Source organism: Podarcis erhardii (assembly GCF_964252035.2).
Source record: "Podarcis erhardii genome assembly, chromosome: 5".
Classification (NCBI taxonomy): domain Eukaryota; kingdom Metazoa; phylum Chordata; class Lepidosauria; order Squamata; family Lacertidae; genus Podarcis; species Podarcis erhardii.
In genome coordinates, this window is record NC_138509.1 from 11,446,010 (window position 1) to 11,471,902 (window position 25,893).

Here is a 25,893-nt window from a genome sequence, read left to right on the forward strand (position 1 = left end):
CCTGAGGTTCACCACCCATGGCAGATCACCTGATATCACCATAGAATCATAGATGACATCTTTGAGATAAATGTTCTTCGTAGAAGCTTTACTATGAGCTGTACAATCTGTGAGTAAGCCTTTCGCTTCAGCAATTATTTCCCCTACAAACATTTCACAGTATTGGAATATTTAAGCTGTTTGGTTCTTATTCAAATCAGAATATCTATAACACTGCAAACCTCTTTCAGACCCTTGACTGATTGTGTTTCACGGCTAGGTCTTGACTCCAGTCTCCCAGTCTTCTTGTCAATTTTTATACAAATATGGTTACGACAGTTCACTTTTATTTACAGTGCAGCCTACGATGCTATCCTTGAAAGAAATGTAGCAATCAAGAAGCTAAGTCGGCCATTTCAGAACCAAACCCATGCCAAACGAGCCTACAGAGAGCTTGTCCTCATGAAGTGCGTAAACCACAAAAACGTAAGTACATTTGTTCATCGTTTAAATATCAACGATAAGGGTCAGACTAGATGTGAGATCATTCTTACTCATGCATTTGCCACATTTGTGTGTAAAGATGGACAAACTGATCCTGTTTCTTTCACTATTGTTAACCTTTTGTTGTAAAAATCAGCATCCCATTCTCCTCTTTAATGCTTAAATAGGACAGACATCACGTCTAATTTGGCATAGCAAGAAAATAGCAAATAGGATACAGGATGGTTTAATTTGCTAGAAATGGATTATATTTTATTATGTTGATTTATACTATACTATCTTGATGATACTATACTGAATTGATGGGTTTTGGACATCAGCAATTTGGTATCTGTAAAATATTTATGTACGTCTTCGGCTAAACCTCACAAAGCGTTTTACATAAAAAGATGAAAACGTGCAAATTAAAACTATATAACAAAACAGAGATAAGCTACAAGGAAAAATAACACTTTCCCCCCATTCTCCATTTATTTATTTATTTCCACCCATCCTACCCTACCCATGCAAAGCTAAAATTGCATAAGTAAATTAAGTGTAAGATGAGAGTTACCTGTATACAGTACAGCTAGTTGGGCTTGTCTTTGAGGTTATAGGTGAAAATGTGAGAGAGCTTCAGTGAAGTTCTGATTTGATCAAATGCTATGTTTTCTTGCGTGTTTCTTTTTGCATTTATTACTTAACTCACTTAGAGACAAACAGACTGTTTGTGGGCCTTCATTGTGACTTGTTTCTTTCCCATAGATAATTGGCCTATTGAATGTCTTTACCCCACAGAAATCACTGGAAGAATTTCAAGATGTGTAAGTATAATTTTTTTGTAAAACTTGTTCGGCGAGTACATTATGAGTGCACAATTGATTGTATGACCTAAGTTGCTGCTCTCGTCTGATTTTACGTTTTGATGTTCTTCAAAAGTTACATAGTGATGGAGCTCATGGATGCAAATCTCTGCCAAGTGATTCAAATGGAGCTTGACCATGAACGAATGTCCTATCTCCTCTATCAAATGCTGTGCGGCATTAAGCATCTTCACTCAGCTGGAATTATACATAGGGTTAGTGAGATTATTGCCGTTGTTTTAACATTCCTGTTTGGGGAGTATTTTTCTTTGCTGTTAAGCCAAGGAAGATTGCTGTTTACTTGAAATAAAACTGCCATGGTGGCTATGTTTTAAACCAACTGCAGTTTCAAAACAGCCTTCAAACGCAGACCTATGTACAACACATTATAGTAGTCAACCCTATATCTTACTACAAGATAAGCAGATGAAAGGCACTCCCTAGCAGAGAGGCCACCTGTCTGGTCATACGTCCAGATTACAAACTTAATCCTTTAGGGCAGGGGTGGGGAACCTGTAGCCTTCTAGATGTTTTTGGATTCCAACTCCCATTGTCCCCAGGCAGCATGAGACTTCTGGCTGAAAAAACTCCTCCCCACACTTGTATCATAATTACCAGTTTGTTTTTTATCTTCTACCGGGGACTTTCATGCTTGGCTTAGAATAATCTCTCTCTCTCTCTCTCTCTCTCTCTCTCTCTCTCTCTCTCTCTCTTTTTCTTGAAAGGATTTGAAACCTAGCAATATAGTAGTAAAATCTGACTGCACGCTGAAGATTCTTGACTTTGGATTAGCTAGAACAGCAGGAACCAGCTTTATGATGACACCTTACGTTGTGACTCGTTACTACAGAGCACCAGAAGTCATCCTAGGGATGGGATACAAAGAAAATGGTCAGCAACTTTCATTTTGTCCCTTAGCATAATGTGCTTTATATCTTCTGTCCCTACACCCTGCACGTTACATCTTACATTTTTCTCAGCTGCTGAAACTTATTTTTTAAAATAACACCATGACCTAAGTATGCTAGATGTTTAATCCCACTATGTTGTGTTGAAAGCATGTTAGGAAATACTGTTTATACATTGAGGAAACAGGATGTTTAGATAAAATATGCTCTTGGGGCAGTGTTTTATACTATCTGCACAAATAACACTTTCCCACTCTATGCTAAGTCCACCTTGATCTCATGTTTGACATGGAGGTTACAATTTTAAGCTCAGTTATCTAGAACCGGTAATGGAAATGGATGTAAAACTTCATACAAGCCACCACCCAGTTATCAGCTTTTATCCTGCAAAAGCTGCAGTGTGGTGGCTGCTGCTTGTAGCCTGAGATGGTGGCCAATCTCCCACCTTCTCTGGGGATTGGAGAGTCAGGTGATATCTGTTGCAGATTTAGATTTACCAAAAACTTTCCCCACCATCTCCAAATAACGAAGGTGAACGAATAGGTAGGCTTTCCCAGAGAGATAAAGACAGATGAATGATCAGAAGCAGCAGTTGCTCCTTGCATCTAGTACTTGCACAATCCTTCCTGCTGTGTGGCTATGAGAGAGGAGTAACTGTGGAGACGACAGCTGCTCCTTTCCTGCTATCCCTGTGGGCAGCACTGAAGGGAGAATTAGTCAAGCAATGGCTGTAAGATGCACCTGCCTCCGCTTCCAAGATCTCAATTGTCATCTTCCTCTGGGAAGCCGTACTGCTCATTCACACTCCTTTTTACACTCTCCTACTAGGAAGAGAGGGACGTGGGTGGCGCTGTGGGTTAAACCACAGAGCCTAGGACTTGCTGATCAGAAGGTTGTGGTTCGAGGACCCGACCCCCGCAATGTGAAATGAAGACACAAGGACATGTGATATAAGGTTAATGGGCAAGGAAAGGCCACAACTTTATTGGTTACAGCAGTGAAAAGGTATTGGCTTAGGCATTGGATCTGAGACGACGGCGAAGAATGAGGCCGGGGAGAGGCTGGCGCTGCAGGAAAAGGCTGCTGAACACGCCCCCTCTGTGGCACCTGGTTGGATGCCTACTGGGGGGCGTGGGCGCCAGCCAGGTGAGGTGGAGGCAGGGGGCTAATGCCTCCTGCTAGGGGCGGTGCTCGGGCTCCCGCCCACAACCACTCCCCTCTCTTCCAGGGAGGAGAGTCTTTGGCGGTTTGAATCCCCGTGACGGGGTGAGTTCTCGTTGCTTGGTCCCTGCTCCTGCCCACCTAGCAGTTCAAAAGCACGTCAAAGTGCAAGTAGATAAATAGGTACCGCTCCAGCGGGAAGGTAAACGGCGTTTCCGTGTGCAGCTCTGGTTCGCCAGAAGCGGCTTAGTCATGCTGGCCACATGACCTGGAAGCTGTCTGCGGACAAACGCTGGGTCCCTCGGCCAGTAAAGTGAGATGAGTTCCGTAATCCCAGAGTCAGACACGACTGGACCTAATGGTCAGGGGTCCCTTTACCTTTACCTTACTAAGAAGAGAGGAAACCATGTTTGCTGCTTTTATAGAGGTATCTACCATTTCTTCTTGCTTATCCTCAGCCTCTCTCCGGGCAAGTGTTAGGGAGAGGATTGGGACAATAGAACATAGAAAGCTGCCTTATACTGAGCCAGGCCAGCTTTCTCACATCTGATGTCCTATGTGATCCCAGGTGTAGGACAGGTCGAGATGTAGCTGCCAGTGTACCACCAGGAGCTGTAAAGTGCACTCCTGATTGTGCACTGGCAAGGGAAAGCAGGCTTCAACTCTCCCACTCATAAGCGGGTGGATGGTAGAGCCAAAGCCTGCTTCATCATCTGCACTAACAAGTTCCCCAGAGCCACAATTCTCGGAGTGGCTTAACAACCAGTCCCATTTATTTATTTACTTAGTACTAAATAGATTTATATACCGTCCTTCATCACAAGCTATCAGGGCGGTTCACAAGATAAAAATACAAGGTAAAAGCACAAATACATACCGTATTGGCACGAATATAAGCCACACCCGAATATAAGCTGCAGCTTTAAAACTGAAGGGGGAACCCCCCCCCAATATAAGCCGCTTCATTCCTCACTGCTCCTGGCTGCATACTGGGTGTGGGGGAAGCCGTGTTGCATTGCTGGCGGCCTTTCCCCTTCCTTGCTCTCTCCCTTCCCGGCCTTTGGGGAGAGGACAGGGGACTATGCGCAGGGCGGGCGCTGCTTCGCCACGCTCCTGGCGCTGTTTGCCCCGCACTCCTGGTTGCATACCGTAAGGTCACAAATATAAGACGCACTTTAACTTTTCATGGTCAGAATTTGGGGGGAAAGTGTGGCTTATATTCAGGCCAATACAGTAGTTAAAACAAAAACAACAATAGTTAAGATGAAAACAAAAGGGAGTGAGGGGAATAGGGGTTTCCTAAGCACCTATAACTAACTGCGGCTCCAAGAATTACTTAGGGGAAGCCATGACTCTTTAAAGTGGTGCCAGAGTGATTGAAATGTATTGTGTGAATGTGGTTTCTGTCAAGGACCTCAGAACTCTACTGCTTTAAGAGGTTCTGATGAACAGGAGCAGGAAATTCCCTACTGGAAAAGGAAAAGCTAATTTGCCTTGAAGTTGACCACGTTGTCTATAACAATGTGATGCTTGTTTGTTTATTAAATCTCTGTACCACACTTCATCTGAAATCACAAGGCAGTTTACAAAATAAAAACACAGAAATACATACCATAATAGGAAACAAAAACAATACCCTGTTCTCTCTCACATAGATTGCTTAATTGGCCAAAGGCCTGGGAGGAGAGGGATGTTTATGCCTGGCACCTAAAGATATGTGACAAAGAGCTTCCCACAAACAGGGAGCCAGTATAGAAAAGGTCTGTTCTTGTGATTCTACCCTCCGAACCTCCCATTGAGGAGGCACAGGTAGAAGGACCTCAGATGGTGATTGCAGGGTCTGGGTTGGTTCATATGGGGAGAGGTATTGCAGTCCTGAGCTGTTTTAAGGCTTTATAGGTCAAAACCAGCACTTTGGAATGGGCCTGGAAACTAATTGGCAGCCAGTGCAGACAGGCCAAGAACGGCGTTACATGCTCAAACCATCTTGCCCCGGTGTTAGCACACCAGTCCACCATAGGAAGCTGTTTCAGGGAGCCCTGGTATAAATTAAGGGGTACCTTGTGATAAGAAAGGATGCTGTGCTTAGAATTCAAGGGGGACACTTTTTGCATAGCAGCTGCCTTAGCTCCAGTGGCACAGCCTTGTTTGTGGCACATTCTTCCCAGAGAAGCCTCTCCATATGGATGCTACTCAATTTACCTTGGATGATGGTGCTCCCGGAGAAGAGACTCCAGAGATGAACGAAGTACATAGGCAGGTTGTGATGGGAGCAGATATCTGTTCAGGTACCTGTGTGAAAAGCACAACTACAAGTGTTTAGTTAGAAGCTTGTACCCCACTTTGAATTGTGCTGAGAAATAGCCTGGAAATTCTCTCGATACCCTCCAGGCAGTCCTGGTCAACAGCCTGGTGGCTGTATTATGAGCTAATAGTAGTTTCCAAGCAGTCTTCAGAGGCAGGCACGTGTATAGTACATTAGAGCACTCAACACTAGACGTTTATCAGAGCATGGATAATTGTGACCAGGCTGTCTCCATCCTGGAGATATCCCAGCTGGTATGCCATCCTAAACTGATAAAAGGCACTCTTTTGGCACAGAGGCTATCTGGGCCTTTGGTGACAAGGGTGTATCTAGGAGCCAGCCTTGATATTTTAGAGTGAGTGCAACCCATCTAGAACCAGTTGAACACAGCCTGAATAGATGAGCCACCTACCCCACTGATATTCTACCTTTTTGAGATTGATTAATTCTCATTACCAATTATGAACCTGTGTGTATTTTCCTCTGTCATTTCAGCCGTTTGTTAAGGAATTCGGTTATTGTTAATCTTTTCTTAATGAACAAGAATTTTTGTTTTTTTTTAAAAAAAGCTTTCAAGTATTGAGGGTTTACTCTACTTCCGCTTAGCAAGTTGCATTGAAATGTAGTGGGAGCTATGTAAGGACGCTATTCTCCTGTGACCATTATTGCTTCCATTGGGTCCCACTCAGAAAATGTTTTGGACATATGGAGCTGTGTGTGTGTGTTCTAAAAATACGTTTACAGCTTGATCCCATGATTGCTTCTTCCTTTTTGGTGCTTTCTCTGCAGATAGTAAAATGCAGTCATGCCCTCCTGCTTCTTTAATTTTCAGTGACAATTTGCTTTGCTTCTTCTTTTTGTGCTACAAACATAGTGGATTTATGGTCTGTTGGGTGCATTATGGGAGAAATGGTTTGCCACAAAATCCTCTTTCCAGGAAGGGACTGTATCCTTGTACTGCTGCAGCATGTGAATTTTTTGGTAACTAATACCTTGTGACTCTCTTTCCCCTTTGTCCCCCCCAATATTCCTTGGAAAAATGCTTATAACTCCCTCCACCCACCCTTAAAAGGCTCATAATTATTTCCTCTGGATAAGTATAAAAATTATTAGAATAAATTTGGTTCTATTGAGGCTGCATTTAGCAGTAGGAAATAGTCTCTGCTGGTATGATAGCAAGCACATCTTCACTTTTCTCATTCATTTTCATCCTGCACTGCTCTTTATTATCATTGGTTTTTTTTTCCTTTTAAAGTCCTTTTTGCTTTTCTTTTAATCAGTTAATGTCATTGCATTTTGTTTTCAGTTGACATTTGGTCAGTGGGGTGCATCATGGGAGAAATGATCAAAGGTGGTGTATTATTTCCTGGTACAGACCGTATCCTTACTTTGGGCCTAGAACTGAATGATCAAAAGTCAAATGTATTCTAGCATTTTCCTTTTCAACATCAAATAATGCTGTCTCCAGCTGCCGAGGCTTTAAAATTCTATTGTTTCAAACATGTTTACAGTTTGCTGTTTGCCCCAAATAAGAGCATAGGCCTACTTGCTTTGTAAACAAAGTGGTTTTTATAGGCTCCAGAACAGTAAAAAGTTTTGTGTTGATTAACAGTTCCACCAGCCGGAGGAACACCTTGTATGGTTGTGTCTTTGTGTGATTTGGGCTTGAACTAGTGTTTCTAGTGGGCAGCATGTGCAAAATTAGTGAGATCTATTTAATATCCTTCTGCTTTTTTCCTTTGTAACTTTATTTTCTGCATTTTCTCCTTTCTATTGAGTACCCAAGTGTATTGTCTTAATTGTTTATGTTTAGGTTATGTCCTAACAGAGCTAGTTATTTAACATTCTGTTAATCTTCATTTGTGTGTGGACACCTTCATTAGTGGTACTGCTATACTCCTTGTTAGCAATCATTTCTCACTCTTATAACGTATTTTGCTACAAGTGATTCCCTGACTGATGCAGAACTGTTCTTGGCTTAGATTGAGGTATGGGGAGAAGACTGATTGGTTTACTGGGTTTGATGGGACAAAAGCACCACACCCTGTACAGTGGTACCTCAGGTTAAGTACTTAATTGGTTCCGGAAGTCTGTACTTAACCTGAAGCGTTCTTAACCTGAAGTTGACTTTCCCATTGAAAGTAATGGAAAGTGGATTGATCCGTTCCAGATGATTAAAAAACACCCCCTAAAACAGCAATTTAACATGAATCTTACTGTTTCACGAGACCATTGATCCATAAAATGAAGGCAATAATCAATGTACTGTACTATAAAATAAATAAGACAGTATTTTAGATGAAAAAAAATAAAATTTATTTCCAAATTCACTATTTGGAGGGGGCTCTGGGTCCTCTTCCACAATCACAATCGGCTTGGCTCCATGCATTCGTGGAGGCCTCAGAGAGCTCCTGCGGCTGGAGCCCAGTCGCAGAGCCTCTGCAGCCACTGTGGATGCCAGGGCTTGGCTCCTGACATCTGCAGAGCCGCTCTAGGCACTGCAGATGCCGGGGCTAGGCTCCCAGCGTTCGCAGAGCCACTCTAGGCACCACGAATGTTGGGGCTTGGCTCCCGGCATTCGCGGAGCTCTGCAGGCACCACGGATGTTGGGGCTAGGCTACCGGCATTTGCGGAGCCGCTCTAGGCACTGTGAATGTCGGGGCTTGGTTCCCGGCATTCGCAGAGCCGCTCTAGGCACCGCGGATGTTGGGGCCTGGCTCCCGGCATTTGCGGAGCCGCTCTCGACACCGGGAATGTCGGGGCTTGGTTCCCAGCATTCGCGGAGCCGCTCTAGGCATTGCGGATGTTGGGGTTTGGTTCGCGGCATTCGCGGAGGCCTCAGAGAGCTCCGTAGGCCCCACCGATGTCTGGGTTTGCCTCCAGGCAGCGGCGAGGCCTCCAAGAGCTTGGACAACTGACTTCCGGGTTAGAATCATTTGTAACCCGAAAAACCGTAAGTTGAAGCGTTCGTAACCCGAGGTACCACTGTACTGTCAATCTTCTTGATATTCCCTGCAGTGTGATTAATAGGGTAAGGGGTGTTTTGGAAGACACTTTCTCAAGTGATGATCACAGGTTTCCCCAAATTGCCAGACATTCAAAACGGAGAGATACAGAAGTCATGGGAGAGTTCAACTACCCTGATATCTGTTGGAACTCAAATGCTGCCAGCAATGTAAGGTCCAGCAAATTCCCCAGTTGTCTTAGTGACAATTTCATCTCCCAGAAGGTTGAAGACACAACAGGGGGATCATCTCTCTTGGTCCTGGTCCTCACCAACGGGAGGAGGTGAACTGATCGATGAAGCAAAAGTACTGGGAACCTTGGGAGGAAGTGATCACGTCCTCTTGGGTTTCATTATACAGAGGCAGCGTAAAGCTGAGGGTGGTCAAACATGCACTCTGGACTTTAAGAAAGCTGATTTCAAAAAGCTTAAGGAACTTGTGGGTGAGATCCCATGGTCAGAATTAGTCAAAGAGAAGGGATGCGAGTTTTTTAAAGGTGACATATTGACAGCACAAATGCAGACGATTCCAACAAGATAGAATAGTGAGAGGCACCTAAAGAAACTAGTGGGGCTGCACAAGGAGCTTACAGATGAGATTTAAGAAGGGCATGTATAAGAAATTGAAGGGAAATCATGAAGGAGTATACCTGAGTAACCTACAGCTGCAGGGAGATGGCCAGGTGCAAGAAAAGTTACTTATCTATAAATACAAGGATGGTTTCTTTGGCTATGCTCAAAGCAAGAGGAGGATATATTATAGCCATCTTCAAATATCTAAAGGGCTATCACATGGAAGATGCAGCAAGCTTGCTTTCTCCGGTTCCAGAGAGCAGGACCCAAACCAATGGATTCTAGTTACAAGAAAGGAGATTCCAACTAAACAAGAAGAACTTTCTGACAGTAAGAGCTGTTTGATAGTGGAACAGCCTCGCTTAGGAGGTGGTGGACTCTCCTTCATTGGAGGTTTCTAAGTAAAAGTTGGATGGCCATCTGTCATGGATGCTATAAACGAGATTCCTGCATAGAAGGGGGTTGGACTAGATGACCCTCAGGACCCCTTCCAACTCTACAGTTCTATGATTCTGTGAACTATTGATTTCCTAAGAGTACTTCTTGGCTCAGGACCATAAAATCAGCAGACATTATACAGAGAGTAAAGTTAATAAGCTACGTTCACATAGGTGTTCCCTATATGCTAAATGGTTTGCTACTGGGTTTGTATGGTGTGGCAGACGATTTTGAAATTTGATATTGAATCTTAGGTTTGATATTGAATCTCAGGCTACTGATTGGAGAACTCAGATTAGTTCAACTGGATCAATTATATGTGAGCTTTCATATTTTCATTCTCAAGGTTTAAAAATCGTTAGTATGGTGAAAGAAAATGGTTTCAGTTAAACCTGTTGCCAGATTGTTTAGAAAGAAGTAATATTCAGGTATTTTCCTGTGTAGATTTCCTGCTAAGTTTTCTAAACTCTCCAGAACAGTCTTGAACGTGGCAGTCCTAACATAGGAGGGGGAAACTCAGATTTTCAGTTGATTCAAATTCTTTCTGTTTTCTATACTTTTCTGAAAGCCTCTAAGTGGCATTTTGAATGCATGAGATCCTGTTCGCCAGGTGAGACAAGCCCTTGTTGAGATCGTAGCAAAAAGAGCAGTTATTTGATTTAGCCATCATTGGTTCTCTAACAAGTTATTGTTGGCCATAGCTCTCCCATTTATTGTTGGTGTAGTTTTAACATGGCCTTTGTCCTGAACGCTACATAAACAATTTTCCTTAGCTGCTACACCTCAGATATTGATCAATGGAATAAAGTTATTGAACAACTAGGAACGCCGTGCTCAGAATTCATGAAGAAGCTGCAGCCAACAGTGAGGACATACGTAGAGAATAGGCCTAAATATGCTGGTTATAGCTTTGAAAAGCTCTTCCCGGATGTCCTGTTTCCGGTTGATTCTGAACATAACAAACTGAAAGGTAAGAGTTTTGTGCAGTGCTTCACTTTGATTTCCACTGTGGCAGACACAAACCCACATGCCTCTTTCCCTTTCCAGCTCAGATGGAGGAGTCAGAGGCTAGTTTTGGTTCTGTGCTTCCATCCAGCAAATGCAGAACCAAAACAAAGCCCAGCCTTCTTTCCATCTTTGAGAAGCGGGTTGGGATAATCCTCGGTTCCAGGGTTGGGAAGATGCCTTGCATTTATCTTGCTCTCTATAGGCTGGCTGACACATCGCCATGATGAAAGTAGTGAGCAAGACTGTAGAGCCATGCTCATAAACTAGTCTACATTGATATTGAAGCAGCTAGTTTGGTTGTATCACCAAATAAGCTGTATAATAAGAAGTTTGTTCCTTATTTTGCTTATGACTCTCACCCCAACCTTTTCCATGCTGCCCGAAATGTTTAAATATTACATCCCTATTTTAAATGTTACTCCTGCAGCCAGTCAAGCAAGAGATTTGTTATCCAAAATGCTGGTGATCGATGCATCAAAAAGAATCTCTGTAGATGAAGCTCTACAGCACCCATACATCAATGTCTGGTATGACCCTTCAGAAGCAGAAGCAGTAAGTTTTATTTATTATTTAGAATCTGGATTCTTTTGCTGACAGGGACACCACTGATCATGGTGTCTGGTGCCGGAAGGTAGCCCAAAAGGCTGATTGTCTGCTCTACAGCTTATAGTTTACTCTTTACATTATTGATTTGGAGTTTCAGAAGGTTCAGGATAAGCTGAGCCAAAATGGGAGGCATTGCAAAAAGCTTTGCCAGAATAGAAATCAACCCCCTTTTGAAGGAAAGTGGTCCTAAAACTACTTTATTCTGAGATGATCCCTACGCTCTGTTTGCCCTGGCACATAGCTAAATCTTTTTTTCTTTTTTTTGAAGTCATTTTATTTTACAAAATACAGATACAGTGGTGCCTCTGGTTGCGAATGGGATCTGTTCCGGAGGCCCGTTGGCAACATAAAAAGCCCGCAACCTGAAGCGCCGTATCTGCGCAGGTGCGTGGCAAAATTTGGCGCTTTTTCGCATGCGCGAAGCACGATTCAGCGCTTGTGCGCATGCACAAGCGGTGAAACCCGGAAGTAACCCTTTCCGGTACTTCCGGGTCGCTGTGGGAAGCAACCTGAAAAACATATCATGAAGCAAGCGTAACATGAGGTATGCCTGTACAGTCATACCTTGGGTTGCGAACACTGGGTTGCACCTTTTCAGGTTATGGACGCACTGAACCTGGAAGTGCCGGAACACATGCGCAGAAGTGCCAAATCGCGCCACGCGTGTGCGCAGACGCGGCGCTGCGAATGTTCCTCCCGCACGGATCATGTTCTTAACCCGAGGTTCCACTGTAAACGAAAAGTAAAAAAGCAAACCATATCTATATAAAGAGATTCACTGAATCTCGGGACTTCCTCCTATCCCCTCCGTGGGGTCTCACAGCACATAGCTAAATTTGATTGGTTGTGTAGCAGCCATCATTTAATTTTTAAAACCAGGGAAAGAAATACATTAAAACATCCTAGCCACTATAGAAGGCCATAGATAGTTAAAAGCCAAATGCCCCACGTATAAGGCATGGCGCAGATAGGGGCGCAGCTTGGGCCATCAGCCGAAGCTGGCGGAAGGCACTCCGCACCACTGTGGTCACCTGAGTCTCAAGCGACAGCAATGGATGCAGAAGTACCTTTAAGCTATGTACCTGCTCCTTCAGAGGAAGTGTAGCCCATGGGTAGGCAAACTAAGGCCCAGAGGCTGGATCCGGCCCAACCGCCTTCTAAATCCGGCCCGCAGATGGTCCGGGAATCAACGTGTTTTCACATGAGTAGGATGTGCCCTTTTATTTAAAATGCATCTCTGGGTTATTTGTGGGGCCAGCCTGGTGTTTTTACATGAGCAGAATGTGTGCTTTTATTTAAAATGCATTTCTGAGTTATTTGCTGGGCATAGGAATTCATTCATTTTCTCCCCAAAATATAGTCTGGCCCCACACAAGGTCTGAGGGACAGTGGACTGGCCCCCTGCTGAAAAAGTTTGCTGACCCCTGATCACTGTAACCCCTTCAAGAGCAGGCAGCCCCCATCTGTCCAGTCTAGGGAACTGTCCATTAACAGTGCCTTAGTCGTAACTGGACTGAGTGTCAGCTTGCTGGCTGTCATCCAGTCCACTGCCAAGGCAAGAGAGCAGCCCAGCACATCCACTGCCTCACCTGCCGATGTAAAAGAGAAATAGAACTCTGTTTCGTTAGGATATTGCTCCAAAACTCCAGATGACCCCATTTAGCGGTTTCATGTCACGAAGCTAAGACTGCTCGCAAAAGAGGGAAAGGGAGATAAAATTTGGCTGCCAAATATCTGTGAAAAGGGTAGGATTAAGCCCTGGCAGGGAGGCCCTTCAAAATAACTTGAAGAGCATTTGGCTCAGCACTAGATTATTATTATTATTATTATTATTATTATTATGCTTTTTATGACTCCTACACATTATGTGCAAGGTTCAGAGTTTCCAAGTTATGCTGTAAGTGTAATTACAGTGGTGCCTCGCAAGACAAAATTAATTCGTTCCACGAGTCTCTTCGTCTTGCGGTTTTTTCGTCTTGCGAAGCACGGCTATTAGCGGCTTAGTGGCTATTAGCGGCTTAGAAAAAGGAGGAAAAAAGGAAAAAAACTCGCAAGAACTCGCAAGACGTTTTGTCTTGCAAAGCAAGCCCATAGGGAAATTCGTCTTGCGAAGCACCTCAAAAGACAGAAAACTCTTTTGTCTAGCGAGTTTTTCGTCTTGCGAGGCATTCGTCTTGCGGGGCACCACTGTATATTAATCTTCATTTATTTTTTTGTGGGGCGGGATTTTCATTTGTATTGTCGTTTTCACTTTGCTGATGTCCAACTCATGGACGTCTTACGCATCATGGGGCAGGTTGGCACTCATAACTCCTAAGCCTTTATTATGCTGCATACAGCTAGTTGTAGCATTGGGATTATTTTCCAGAAGTGGCTTGAGGAGACATTTTAGCACACGAATTAGCACTGCTGATTAGCAGCCTAAACATAGAGGGGACTCAGTGAATTTCAGAATCCTGCTGTATAGCAGGAAATCTAGGGAAATGCAAGTGGAATGCTGGGCATGTACAGTATTCCTACAAAGCAGTGTTGGTCAGCTTAGAGGCACAAGTGTAAGTTATGCCACTTCTTGTGGAAAAGGTTCATTTAAATTATCTATGTTTATGCATGTGATTGGGACACGGGTGGCGCTGTGGGTTAAACCACAGAGCCTAGGACTTGCCGATCAAAAGGTCGGCAGTTCGAATCCCCATGATGGGGTGAGCTCCCGTTGCTCGGTCCCTGCTCCTGCCAACCTAGCAGTTCGAAAGCACGTCAAAGTGCAAGTAGATAAATAGGTACCGCTCCGGTGGGAAGGTAAATGGCGTTTCCGTGTGCTGCTCTGGTTCGCCAGAAGCGGCTTAGTTATGCTGGCCGCATGACCCGGAAGCTGTACGCCAGCTTCCTCGGCCAGTAAAGCGAGATGAGCGCCGCAACCCCAGAGTCAGCCACGACTGGACCTAATGGTCAGGGGTCCCTTTACCTTTACCTCTAGGCATGCGATCAACATTGGGCCCTTGTCACAATACCCTCCCCCAGTGACATAGCAGGAACAAAAATTCTACATAATGATAGGTCCTTGGAGAATTTCATGGCTGGTGTGTAAAATGCAAAATAATAAATTGAGGGCCTGTCTGGTATTAATATCCTGGGATCAATACATGATTATTCTGAAATTGAGAGTGTATATTTATATTTGCTAAATTTTATTCAGTTTTCTGCTACATTTTTGTTTTCAGCCTCCTCCAAAGATACCAGACAAGCAGCTGGATGAAAGAGAGCACACAATAGAAGAATGGAAAGGTGAGGTTAATACTTTAAGTGTTAATATTATTACCAATGAAGCTGCACTGTTTTAAGATGTTAAAGTGTCGTGGGAACTGCATTTGCCCCCACAAACTGTGTTGGGAATAACAGGCCCCAACAGTTTTCTAGATTTGCAGGTTCCTGAACACTTGGCTTGGTTGGTGGTTCTTTTTCTCAGCCTTTACTCCTGTTGTAGTAGTAGTAGTAGTAGTAGTAGTAGTAGTAGTAGTAATAATAATAATAATACAAATAAATAATAATACAAATAAATAATAATTTACACCCCTCCCATCTGGCTGGGTTTTTCTAGCCACTCTGGGCGGCTCCCAACAGATGACTAAAAACAGAATAAAACATCAGTCATTAAAAACTTCCCTAAACAGGTATGCCTTCAGATGTCTTCTAAAAGTCAGATAGTTGTTTATTTCCTTGGCATCTGATGGGAGGGTGTTCCACAGGGTGGGCGCCACTACCGAGAAGGTAGAAGTTGTGCAAGCTTATTAATATATAGCTTATTGATATCTGCTGGATCAGACCAAAGGTTCATCTGGTTCAACATCCTGTTTCCCACACTGGCCAACCAGAAGCCCACATTTCAGTGCCTTCTTATGAAGGAAGTACAGAATCTAATCTGCTTGTAGCTGGAAAAGAACAATGAAGTGTGGGTATCACGAATAAGTTAATTAAAGTGGAGTGAAAGAATACGATCCTGTGTAAGTATCATCATCTTTGCATGGCCAGGGAGGCAGTTAGTTGTATGGCTCAGAGTCATGCAGAAAAGGAGAGAGCAAAGGTCAGAGAGAAACCTGGAACAAAATGTTTGGGAATTAAGAGTTATAAAAGGGGCTTCTCCTTGAACTTTGATAAAGGCATTGCTTTTAAAACCCCTTGCACATTTTAAGAATTGGGTGTTATAGTATCCATTAACTAGCTTTTGATATATCCAAATGGGAACTGTAAAGGCACTATAATGGCCACCTCTCTTGAGGACCAATATCCATAGAATCATAGAATCATAGAGTTGGAAGAGACCACAAGGGCCATCGAGTCCAACCCCCTGCCAAGCAGGAAACACCATCAGAGCACTCCTGACATATGGTTGTCAAGCCTCTGCTTAAAGACCTCCAAAGAAGGAGACTCCACCACACTCCTTGGCAGCAAATTCCACTGTCGAACAGCTCTTACTGTCAGGAAGTTCTTCCTAATGTTTAGGTGGAATCTTTTTTCTTGTAGTTTGGAACCATTGCTCTGTGTCCGCTTCTCTGGAGCAGCAGAGAATGCCTCTGTATTTTTTCTTCTAGAATTCTAGCAGTGCAGCTCTTGGAAAAGGCACCCATTGTGTATTTGAAGTCTCTTGCTTGGGTAGATTTTCTGTTTCTGATAGTGTTCTGAAGTTTTGCTAGTTTTGTGGTTGAAGAATCATTTGACCCAGAAGCATTTAAGGAAGCAAACGTTGCCTGTAGATATTGAGGAGTCGGAGTGGGTGTGGCCTTTTCAAAACGCTTTTTTATGTGCTCATCCTCAAGAAAACCCTGAAGCTGTTTGCTCAGTGAGTTGCTCAGTTTTGCAAAGTGGAGCAGAATGGCGGTATTTCACGGGTGCATTGTTTGACTTGCGTAATGTACTACATTCTCTGCTTTCTGCTTGATCAACAGAGTTATGTTCAGTAGAACATGTGAAACTTGCTATACAGGAGTCTGTTTCTGTGGCTTGTTTGAAATACTGTATGGATAACACTATACCTGGTGATTTTCAGAGTTGATTTACAAGGAAGTTATGGACCTGGAGGAGAGAACCAAGAATGGAGTTATATGTGGACAACCGCCTCCTTTAGGTTGGTTTACAATAAAAGTGCTGTTCTGGTTTCTGCTGCTTAGCCCTCTTCAGGTGTTTGTGCTGGAGCATGGAGAAGGAAGTGAGGACAGCCCTTCTGCATTCCTATCCACCTTCACTACTTGGAGAAGAACTGTCTGTACCAGGCAACTTGCTCTACAGTACTCATGTGCATTTTACACACATACCCAGTTACCCATTATTGCCATGATACAGTAAGTCATTTTAGGAAACGGAAAGGGAAAGGGACCCGTGACCGTTAGGTCCAGTCGTGGCCGACTCTGGGGTTGCGGCGCTCATCTCGCTTTATTGGCTGAGGGAGCTGGCGTACGGCTTCTGGGTCATGTGGCCAGCATGACTAAGCCGCTTCTGGCGAACCAGAGCAGCGCACGGAAACACCGTTTACCTTCCTGCCGGAGTGGTACCTATTTATCTACTTGCACTTTGATGCGCTTTCGAACTGCTAGGTTGGCAGGAGCAGGGACCAAGCAACGGGAGCTCACCCCGTTGCGGGAATTTGAACCGCCGACCTTCTGATCAGCAAGTCCTAGGCTCTGTGGTTTAACCCACAGCACCATCCACGTCCCAAGTCATTTTAGAAGCCACTGCAAATTACTGTGATGGCGTATGCACAAGCACCTCTGATTCACCTTCTTCCCCTGCAACAAGATGGCAGGTGTAGATCTGTTAATATCTGCATGCAGTAAATAGACCTGCCTCCTTCACTGTGAATAGCCATGTGCAGCTGTCTCAGGTCTGTGGGGCCTGTTTGGGTCTATCCGACCTCAGAAAAAGTCTTTGAGGGATACAAACACTAATCCCAATTCTCTGTTGCTAGATCATACCTTAAGAACGTAAGGTGGGATTCAACATTTTTGTCTTACAAACATCCCATCAGTGCAAGTGTATCAGCTTGGCAGATGGTATTATCCAACCCTCACAAAGCCAGTTGAGGAGGGGAAATCCCTGTAATGCAAGTGGAAACCCTTGCTTGCGCTGGGCTTTTGCTGGCAGGATCCATTTGATGAATCCCATCCAGTTTTCAGTACTTACTCCATCAGCCCTTTCCCAAATCTTTGTGAATGCTGAACTCTGGAGAAATAACTCACTGAATTAAAGGCTGCTTCTCCACTTGAGCTCAGAGAGTTTTGCTAGTCTGCTTTCTGTCTGTCACTTTGAAAAAGCAGCTTTTGGGGCCCCCCAGAGAGAGTGAGGGGGTGGCGCTCTGGGTTAAACCACAGAGCCAAGGGCTTGCCGATCAGAAGGTTGTGGTTTGAATCCCCGCGACGGGGTGAGCTCCCGTTGCTCGGTCCCTGCTCCTGCCAACCTAGCAGTTCGAAAGCACGTCAAAGTGCAAGTAGATAAATAGGTATCGCTCCGGCAGGAAGGTAAATGGTGTTTCCGTGCGCTGCTCTGGTTCGCCAGAAGTGGCTTAGTCATGCTGGCCACATGACTCGGAAGCTGTACGCCAGCTCCCTCGGCCAATAAAGCGAGATGAGCGCCGCAACCCCAGAGTCGGCCACGACTGGACCTAATGGTCAGGGGTCCCTTTACCTTTACCTAGAGAGACTGAGGACTTCAGGAAATCCCTGATCAGACTTGCATTGCCTAGCTAATAGTGTAATCTGACTTGGGGTAATGCAAAGCTCACCTGAATCACCCATGTTTGCCTTGTAATTCAGGAAGGAGACCCCTGTTGGTTACCTGGTCTTTGTTGGAGCCCTATAATTGGGGGAGGGTTTTTTTGTTTGTTTCCATTTTAAATAACTGGGAGTTAGACATCCTTGCTGATCTACGTCAGACCACTCAGAGATCTACTGGAGCCCATTTTTGGCGTAGACAACACATGGCACCTGCAACCTTTGCACCAGGCAGGCAAGTCACCCTCCACTCTGCACACATGTCATAAGTTCACCTGTGTCCCTAATGATAGAATCCCCCAACTTCCAGAGGCGTATCCTCTGTGGGCATATTTGTTCATCCTACCAAAGGGTTATTTTTTCTCTTCAGAGCAACTCCCACCTCTCGGGGCCTTCATTCTCTGTGACTATGGAAGGCTTGCAACTCTGGCAGTGGGATGCTGTTAGCATATCCCTGAAGGCTTTGACCCCCCAACCTCTCTGATTCTCAGCTTCTTGAGGTCAGCTGCCTTGGCCTCACGGGGACGAGCTTGATCCCTGAGGGCCAGGAGCTCATGGCACCAAGCACCCACCCACAACCTCTGTCCAGCAGAGAGGCATGTAACATTCTGCACAGTATGATTGATAGCCCCCAGACCCCTCCTGACTTTCTATCTATAGTGCCTGCTGTTTGTTAGGTAGATTTACTGTGGATCTTGGCATTTCTTACATCAGTAGCTTTGTAGGGGAGTAATCTGCTCTGGCCTCCTCACTCCTACTGCCAAACTCACCAGCTAACATGACCCTTTGCCACAGGTTGAGATGCTTTGCCGACTGGGCCACCCTTTTTTCCTTTGCTTACAAAGTGGACTCCCTGGCTTGGTTGCCCCAATTTGTAGCCCTGACTAGCTTCCCCCAGCTGTTGCTGCAGCCAGTTAGGTCAAGAGCGCCTTGTTAGAAAAATGCAAGGAGGAGTGGCTCAATTATTGGGCTGTACCCGGTTCCAGTGAGTAGACATCTGAAATGGGATTTGGGGTCATCTTAGCCCCCCCCCCCCGCCCCCGGTGAATGGATTCTTTTTTGTCACGGGGGTTGACAGAGGTGGGCTAAGGTAAAGATATGGGCAGTGAAGGACCTCTGGGATTGCAAGAAGTTGACTCCCTGTGGGACTTTTTAAAATTGAGCTGATTTTTAACTTATTTTGAAACTTAACCAAAAGCTGAGCTTTTAACTTGGATTGGAAAGGTAATCTTACCTTTCCACTTAGCTCATATACAGCACTTAATAACTTTGTGATAAGCTTAATCTTGAGCTTCAACTGAGGGTGGTTGGTTGGTATTTGTTTTAGAATCTAAGTTGCCCTCTAGCTTTAAGTTGTAACTTAGACTGTCTGTTTTTTTAAACGGCACTGAAAGCCGACACTCAAGGGGTTGTTTTAAAGTTGATCCTAGTTTTTAACTGGTTTTAAATGGAGCTGAAAGCTGAAACGTTTAACCTGGAATGAGAGCTAAGCTTACACTTAGCTGATGTGCTGTCCTGGGTAACCTAAAACTGAATTCTACAAGACTTAAGTTTAACCAGCCTGTTATGAGCCAAGTGCATTAATGGCCAGTCAGAGTGAAAATGAGCCAGTGAAGGAGACCAGTCTCTCTGTAACCGAATTGATGTTCTGTTTCTCATAGCACAGGTGCAGCAGTGATCAATGGTTCTCGGCATCCCTCTTCATCGTCATCTGCCAATGACGACTCTTCAATGTCTACTGACCCAACATTGGCCTCCGATACAGACAGCAGCCTAGAAGCCTCTGCAGGCCCCCTGGGTTGCTGTAGATGACTACTTGACGTACTGGGGGACGGGCTTCTCTTAGTTACAAAAATTGGTGGTATTATTTGGGGGCGTGTTTTCAGAAGTAATTGTGGGATTCATTTCAGAGTGCTAATTTTAATTTAAGTTGCGTTTTAAAAGTAAGCCACAATACTTTCCTGTAATAAATTGTACAGTATTAATAATTTTTATCATGAGTTTTTAAATTTGCATATGTTTTACTACTGTGATGTGGACCTCGTTTTTAAAAATTACATTATTAAATGTAACATTGCTGTCCCGTTTGTTACACGACAGCTTTATTTAAGGTTTACTTGAGTTTTGGAATCATTTTATTAGGGTATCTTTGTGTGTTGCACACCCTTTTTCAGTCCATAAGCTAAATGTTTTATTTTTAGCCATTTGAGTGGTTAAACTATCTAATTATAGGCTAAGGTATAGCCACGGAGATAGCAGTCCTGAACAGAGACATCTCCTGTGGTATATAGGGAACATTATATAAGCTCTGACAATGTCACATTTTCTTGTGCCCAAAGGAATCACTGAAAACAAGATGAAGAAGCATGATAGATCACGCCGCCTTTGCCATGCAAATTTAACTTGCCCCATAGTTAAATAGATTAACAATGCAAATTCATGTTTCCCACACTGAATATGGTTCTGTGGTGCTCATTTCTCTACCTTCCTTGCATATTCAGGCTAGTGCATCTCTTAGTTTATAAAGCGCTCTTTCCCCAAAATTTAGCACTTTCTCCTTACACAGCGAATCTGCAGCGAATGCATTGCATATGATGCTGCTGCAGGAACGTCCATTGTGCTGCACTGACAGCGTTCCTCTTTTGCCTCACCGTGTCATTGGAGCGGCATAGAAACACCCCCCCCCAACTGACAGTGGGTCATTCTGAAGCCATGAGAATTGGGTAGCATTTCAGCACAGAGATCCCAACTTTGGGCGCGCTCCCTTAAAAAACAACAACCAACCATCAACAACGAACTATGTAGAAATGTTAAATATAATGTAAAATGGTGCTGCTCTTCACTGAAGTATGTTAACTGTTTACAGTGTACATTATTGAATGATATTTTTTTGTGCAACCGATTAAGTTCTGTGTGAGTAAAACAATCATTGGGAATTTGTCCTTAGGAAATGCAATGTTTGTGAATTTAGGCTGTGCTGACTGCCTTGCGTAGATAGAAGTATTTTGTGTAGTGGATTTAAATGTGAACAAAACTGTACATCAGTGCTGCCTACAGAAGCAAATATTAAACAATAGCACAAGTATCTTGTTGGACACAACCATGAAGGCTGAGAGAATTGAATCTTGCCTGAAACTGTTTGGTTCTATCCATCCAGTTCTTTGGAAGCGAAAGTCTTTCTTTGCTTGCTTGCTTGTTTTTAAAGAGAGGCTACTTCTTTTCAAATTTTTGTTTGGTCTGTGTTTGTTTTCAGTGGCTGCATGAAAAGCAAATGTTTTCATGCAACATGGGAGAAAACAGGATTGGGTGATTTCACATTGTTTGCAATTCTGGAAAGTGGCAGAATGGCAGGCAGTAGATTTGGCGGGTGGGTAGGGGAAGATGGGGAAACTTTGCCATGTGGTCCAGATTTTGATGATGTAGTGGCATTTATTTTCTAACCCTGCCCCTTACTACCCTCGGTAGGGCAATTCCATACCTCTTTCCATCCCAGAATATAATGGTGCCTTTGTAGACCCTGGCTTTCTTCTCGTTCAATACTCTTTCAACCAGCTATATACCCCCCCCCCCCCGCCCCGTGCATCTGCCAGTGAATTCACATAGATTCAAATAGAGCTATTGATTCATATGGGGCATTCTCGTTTTATCTTCTCCACTTCTTGGGGTCAGAAACTGCAAAGCAGAGAGACTAGCAGGAAAAAGCAATAAATGTATAAACCACAGGCAACAATAGCGGTGCTTTACCAGCTTAAGCTGAACTGCTACCACACTTTAAAGGGTTGGGGGGGGGGTTGTGTTCAGAGCTGGCACCCTCTCCCTCTAGTTGTAGTGGGATTTACAAGGCTCTTACTTATGTAAAATATGTTTGTTTACTTTAATTTTGAACCATGGCATCCTGGCAATGAGTAAAAGTGTGTCATCTTGTTACGGTCCTTGAGGAATGGGTGAGCTTTGATGTTTGAACCAGTGATGGCATTATGGGCCCAGATTAGAGATTCTGATGCCCCCAAATCTTGAAACCAAAGTCTACAGCAGCCATCATATCTAGTTTGGTTATAGTTCTTGGAGCTGGTCTGAAAAATGATGCAAATGGTGCTCTTTGTTAATTTTTGGGAGCTCGCTTGACAACTCTTGAAAATTCCCAAGTCCTGAAGCCCTTAACCTGAAGCCCACAGTACAGAATGATGGACAGAGTGGTGTCTTGAATGAATGTTTCCCTTTTCTATAGCTGGAAAAAATAATCAACACCTTAACTGGGGATTACACTCAGATGCTAAACACTGTGCATGGGCTCTGTCTTGCTTGTGAGATTCTAAAGAGGCTTAACCACGTCTGGAAATTGGGCAGTGAATTACAGTCACTCTTATCTTTCTTTCCCCCGATCCCAGAAAAGCAATTTCTTCTTACTCATTTATTGTGCGCATATCTATTATCCAGCGTCTCACCTGCCTGGTTTCCCTGAAATGAACTTAATGCCATTTTTGCAAAACCTGTGAATGTTTCTGAACTGTTTAAATGCTGTTTTGCCTACTGGGTCCCCCGAATTCCATCGTTTGGTTGAAGGCACTTTACATTTTTTCGGGGCCTCCAGCATTCTCTTTGTTGCCTACCCTACCTCATCTGAGAACACAACCACAGCCCTTCCCCACTATGTCAAACAGAACTAGTAGAGGCAGAAAGTAGGGCTACTTATAAAAAATATAATAAGCCACATGTTGTGCGAAACCACATCAGAGGAGCTGATTCGTGTGGCTTTTGGGCAGCTGGGTATTGTGGGTCAAACTCCAAAACACTTTTCAACAGAGGTTCTCCTAAAACGTAGCTTGTTTGGAAGGGGCATCATAGAACACATCCTAAACTTCATTGGAGGTTGAAGAGAATTGAAAGGAAGTGAACCAGTAGCAGGGTCCCTTTTGGTGAATGGAGCTCCATAAAATAATGCAGTCTGAGAGATGCCGGAGTCCTGGGGGATTCCTTGCTCACATCCTGCTTGTGGAATGCTCCTGGGGAGACTCACCTGGAGCCTTCATTGTACATCTTTAGGTACCAGGCAAAAACGTTCCTTTTCAACCAGGCCATTAGCTGGTTTAACATTCTATGGCTTATCATAGAATCATAGAGTTGGAAGAGACCACAAGGGCCATCGAGTCCAACCCCCTGCCAAGCAGGAAACACCATCAGAGCACTCCTGACATATGGTTGTCAAGCCTCTGCTTAAAGACCTCCAAAGAAGGAGACTCCACCACACTCCTTGGCAGCAAATTCCACTGTCGAACAGCTCTTACTGTCAGGAAGTTCTTCCTAATGTTTAGGTGGAATCTTTTTTCTTGTAGTTTGGAACCATTGCTCCGTGTCCGCTTCTCTGGAGCAGCAGAAAACAACCTTTCTCCCTCCTCTAGGTGACATCCTTTTCTATATTTGAACATGGCTATCATATCACCCCTTAACCTCCTCTTCTCCAGGCTAAACATGCCCAGCTCCCTTAGCCGTTCCTCATAAGGCATCGTTTCCAGGCCTTTGACCATTTTGGTTGCCCTCCTCTGGACACGTTCCAGTTTGTCAGAGTCCTTCTTGAACTGTGGTGCCCAGAACTAGACACAGTACTCAAGGTGAGGTCTGACCAGAGCAGAATACAGTGACACTATTACTTCCCTTGATCTAGATGCAATACTCCTATTGATGCAGCCCAGAATTGCATTGGCTTTTTTAGCTGCCGCGTCACACTGTTTAAAATGTGGGGGGGGGGAGGGGTATTGATTTGGTTTGCATATGACCTTGCTTTTATTGTGCATTTTGTGTTGGTATTTTGTGTTTTTATGCTGTGAACTGCCCCTGGAGCTTCAAAGCAAGGGCGGCATGCAAATTTAATTCATCATAATCAGTTGCTGTTGACACCGTAAGCTGGCAGTATTGATTATGCAAGCAAGCAGTTATGTATAGGATAGAAATGTTGACTATGCAGGTTCATTTTAATTTAGCAGATCAGTTAAACGTTGCAAACCGAAATTCGTGCTCCCGCGTAGGAGAAGGCAGCGCATTTCTTCAGCAGAGTTCAAGCACTTTGCAACCATGCACAGTATCACGCTTGCCGTGGGCCATCGAAAAGAAACTGCCAGAAATCATAACAATCCCCCTTGCTTTCCAGATAAGAGGTTCAACAGCTTCCTTGCCAATCTATCACCTTGCCAATCTATCATTTATCTTCAGCTGTTAACAACTTCTCTGGCAGTTCAATACAGTGGTGCCCCGCAAGACGAATGCCTCGCAAGACGGAAAACCCGCTAGACGAAAGGGTTTTCCGTTTTGGAGGTGCTTCGCAAAACAAATTTCCTATGGGCTTGCTTCGCAAGACGAAAATGTCTTGCGAGTTCCTGCGGGTTTTTCCCCCCTTCCCCCCCTTTTTCTAAGCCGCTAAGCCGCTTAACAGCTGATCCGCTAAGCCGCTTAACAGCTGATCTGCTAAGCTGCTAAGCCGCTTATCAGCTGATCCGCTAAGCCCCTAAGCCGCTAATAGCGCTAATCCCCTAAGCCGCTAATGGGTTTGCTTCGCAAGACGAAAAAACCGCAAGACGAAGAGACTCGCGGAACGGATTCTTTTCGCCTTGTGAGGCACCACTGTACTATAATGTTTGTAAGCCAATAATTTAGCAAAAGTTTTCCCACACCACTGCAAGCAAACGGGCAAAATTGATCCATGCCTTTTTGAAGTGGGGAGTAGGGCAGGAGGAATCTGGTTGGCGGCTTCTCTTTATTTTGGGGTGCTGGCCATCTGGCTTTCTGCAGTCAAATCCCCCAAAGTTTTGAAGAAATCCTCCATCTCTTCTTGCAGGAGGTGGTTTCTCTTGTCTGCGTCATTCCGAGCCCTCTCAGAGTTCCGCAACTTGATCGCCAGCATTGTGTATTTCCTCTTTTCTTGATCGAGCTCTTCTTCTAATCTTGCCACCCTCTTCCTCAGTTCCGTGTTTGCTTCTTCAATCCTTAAAGCCAAGAGAGAGCACAAACAAGTTAACAAATGCTGCCACATGTTTATCTGTGATGTGACGACCTGCCATAGAAAGCCTCGGAAAGTCATGTCCCCATAGTGACACAGCCAGCCAACTTTGTTTTGTAGTGTACTAGCGCATTTTTCTGCCTGAAGTAGAGCCCAAGAACAGCAGACAGGGACAACAGTTTTTAAAAGTCTGCACCATTCAGACACCAAATCTTGCCTTCATCTGTCTCCCTCATATGGTGCCATTGGAAGCATGTCATATCACTATGGACTCAGCTACACAGGTCAATTTATGTGACATTATAAATAAGTTATAAATATGTGACACTAGATGGCGCTGCAGAGCAGCAATCCCAAGTCAATGAAAATTTCCATTGGGAGCTGTATTTTTTATAGCGTTTTTAAATATCTCTAGATCCAGCCCTTGATGTACGGCAAGCCCAGCCCTCAGTTTGTGTATGCAAACTTTTCAGTTGCACATAAATCTATAGATGCAGACTGCTCACCTTACCTATTTTGTAACTCTAAAAATGTAGTATTTGCCTGTTGAAGTGGTGGGAAAACAGAATACCTTTGGGAAGACCCCCGGGGCATCCACACCCATCCCTGTGCAGAAACACCATTCAACCTTTTATTAAATGTATCTCCAAAATGTTAAAGCAAATCTACATGGCACCAATACTTTTTCTGTATCTCTCTTTGTGCAACCATGAACTACAAGATATAGAGGAAGTGAAATTACTTCATCATGAAGCACCCTGAGTGCAAGCTGATGTCAAACATATTCCCACATCAGCATGGACATTGCGGCTTAAG

At 44.2% G+C, this 25,893-nt stretch overlaps 2 protein-coding genes across 5 annotated transcripts in view; one reads left to right on the top strand and one right to left on the bottom strand.

The window, feature by feature from the left end:
• Positions 1-21,311, top strand: part of MAPK8 (mitogen-activated protein kinase 8) — a 32,348-nt gene extending 11,037 nt beyond the window's left edge. The window contains exons 4-13 of one of the 3 annotated variants that reach the window (XM_081864373.1): positions 336-465; positions 1,228-1,286; positions 1,402-1,540; positions 2,051-2,216; positions 6,574-6,645; positions 10,502-10,684; positions 11,150-11,274; positions 14,547-14,610; positions 16,370-16,447; positions 19,753-21,311. In XM_081864373.1, coding sequence (XP_081720499.1) covers positions 336-465; positions 1,228-1,286; positions 1,402-1,540; positions 2,051-2,216; positions 6,574-6,645; positions 10,502-10,684; positions 11,150-11,274; positions 14,547-14,610; positions 16,370-16,447; positions 19,753-19,898 — 1,162 coding nt within the window. In that variant the 3' untranslated portion in view covers positions 19,899-21,311. Of the gene's footprint in view, positions 1-335; positions 466-1,227; positions 1,287-1,401; positions 1,541-2,050; positions 2,217-6,573; positions 6,646-7,005; positions 7,078-10,501; positions 10,685-11,149; positions 11,275-14,546; positions 14,611-16,369; positions 16,448-19,747 lie in introns of all 3 variants that reach the window. The other 2 variants (XM_081864372.1, XM_081864374.1) reach the window with 2 other exon arrangements.
• A 2,512-nt stretch (positions 21,312-23,823) lies between these two features.
• The window catches only part of ARHGAP22 (Rho GTPase activating protein 22), a 42,446-nt gene continuing 40,376 nt past the window's right edge, over positions 23,824-25,893 (bottom strand). For both annotated transcript variants that reach the window (XM_081864296.1, XM_081864297.1), the window contains one exon: positions 23,824-25,063. In XM_081864296.1, coding sequence (XP_081720422.1) covers positions 24,835-25,063 — 229 coding nt within the window. In that variant the 3' untranslated portion in view covers positions 23,824-24,834. The remainder of the gene's footprint in view (positions 25,064-25,893) is intronic.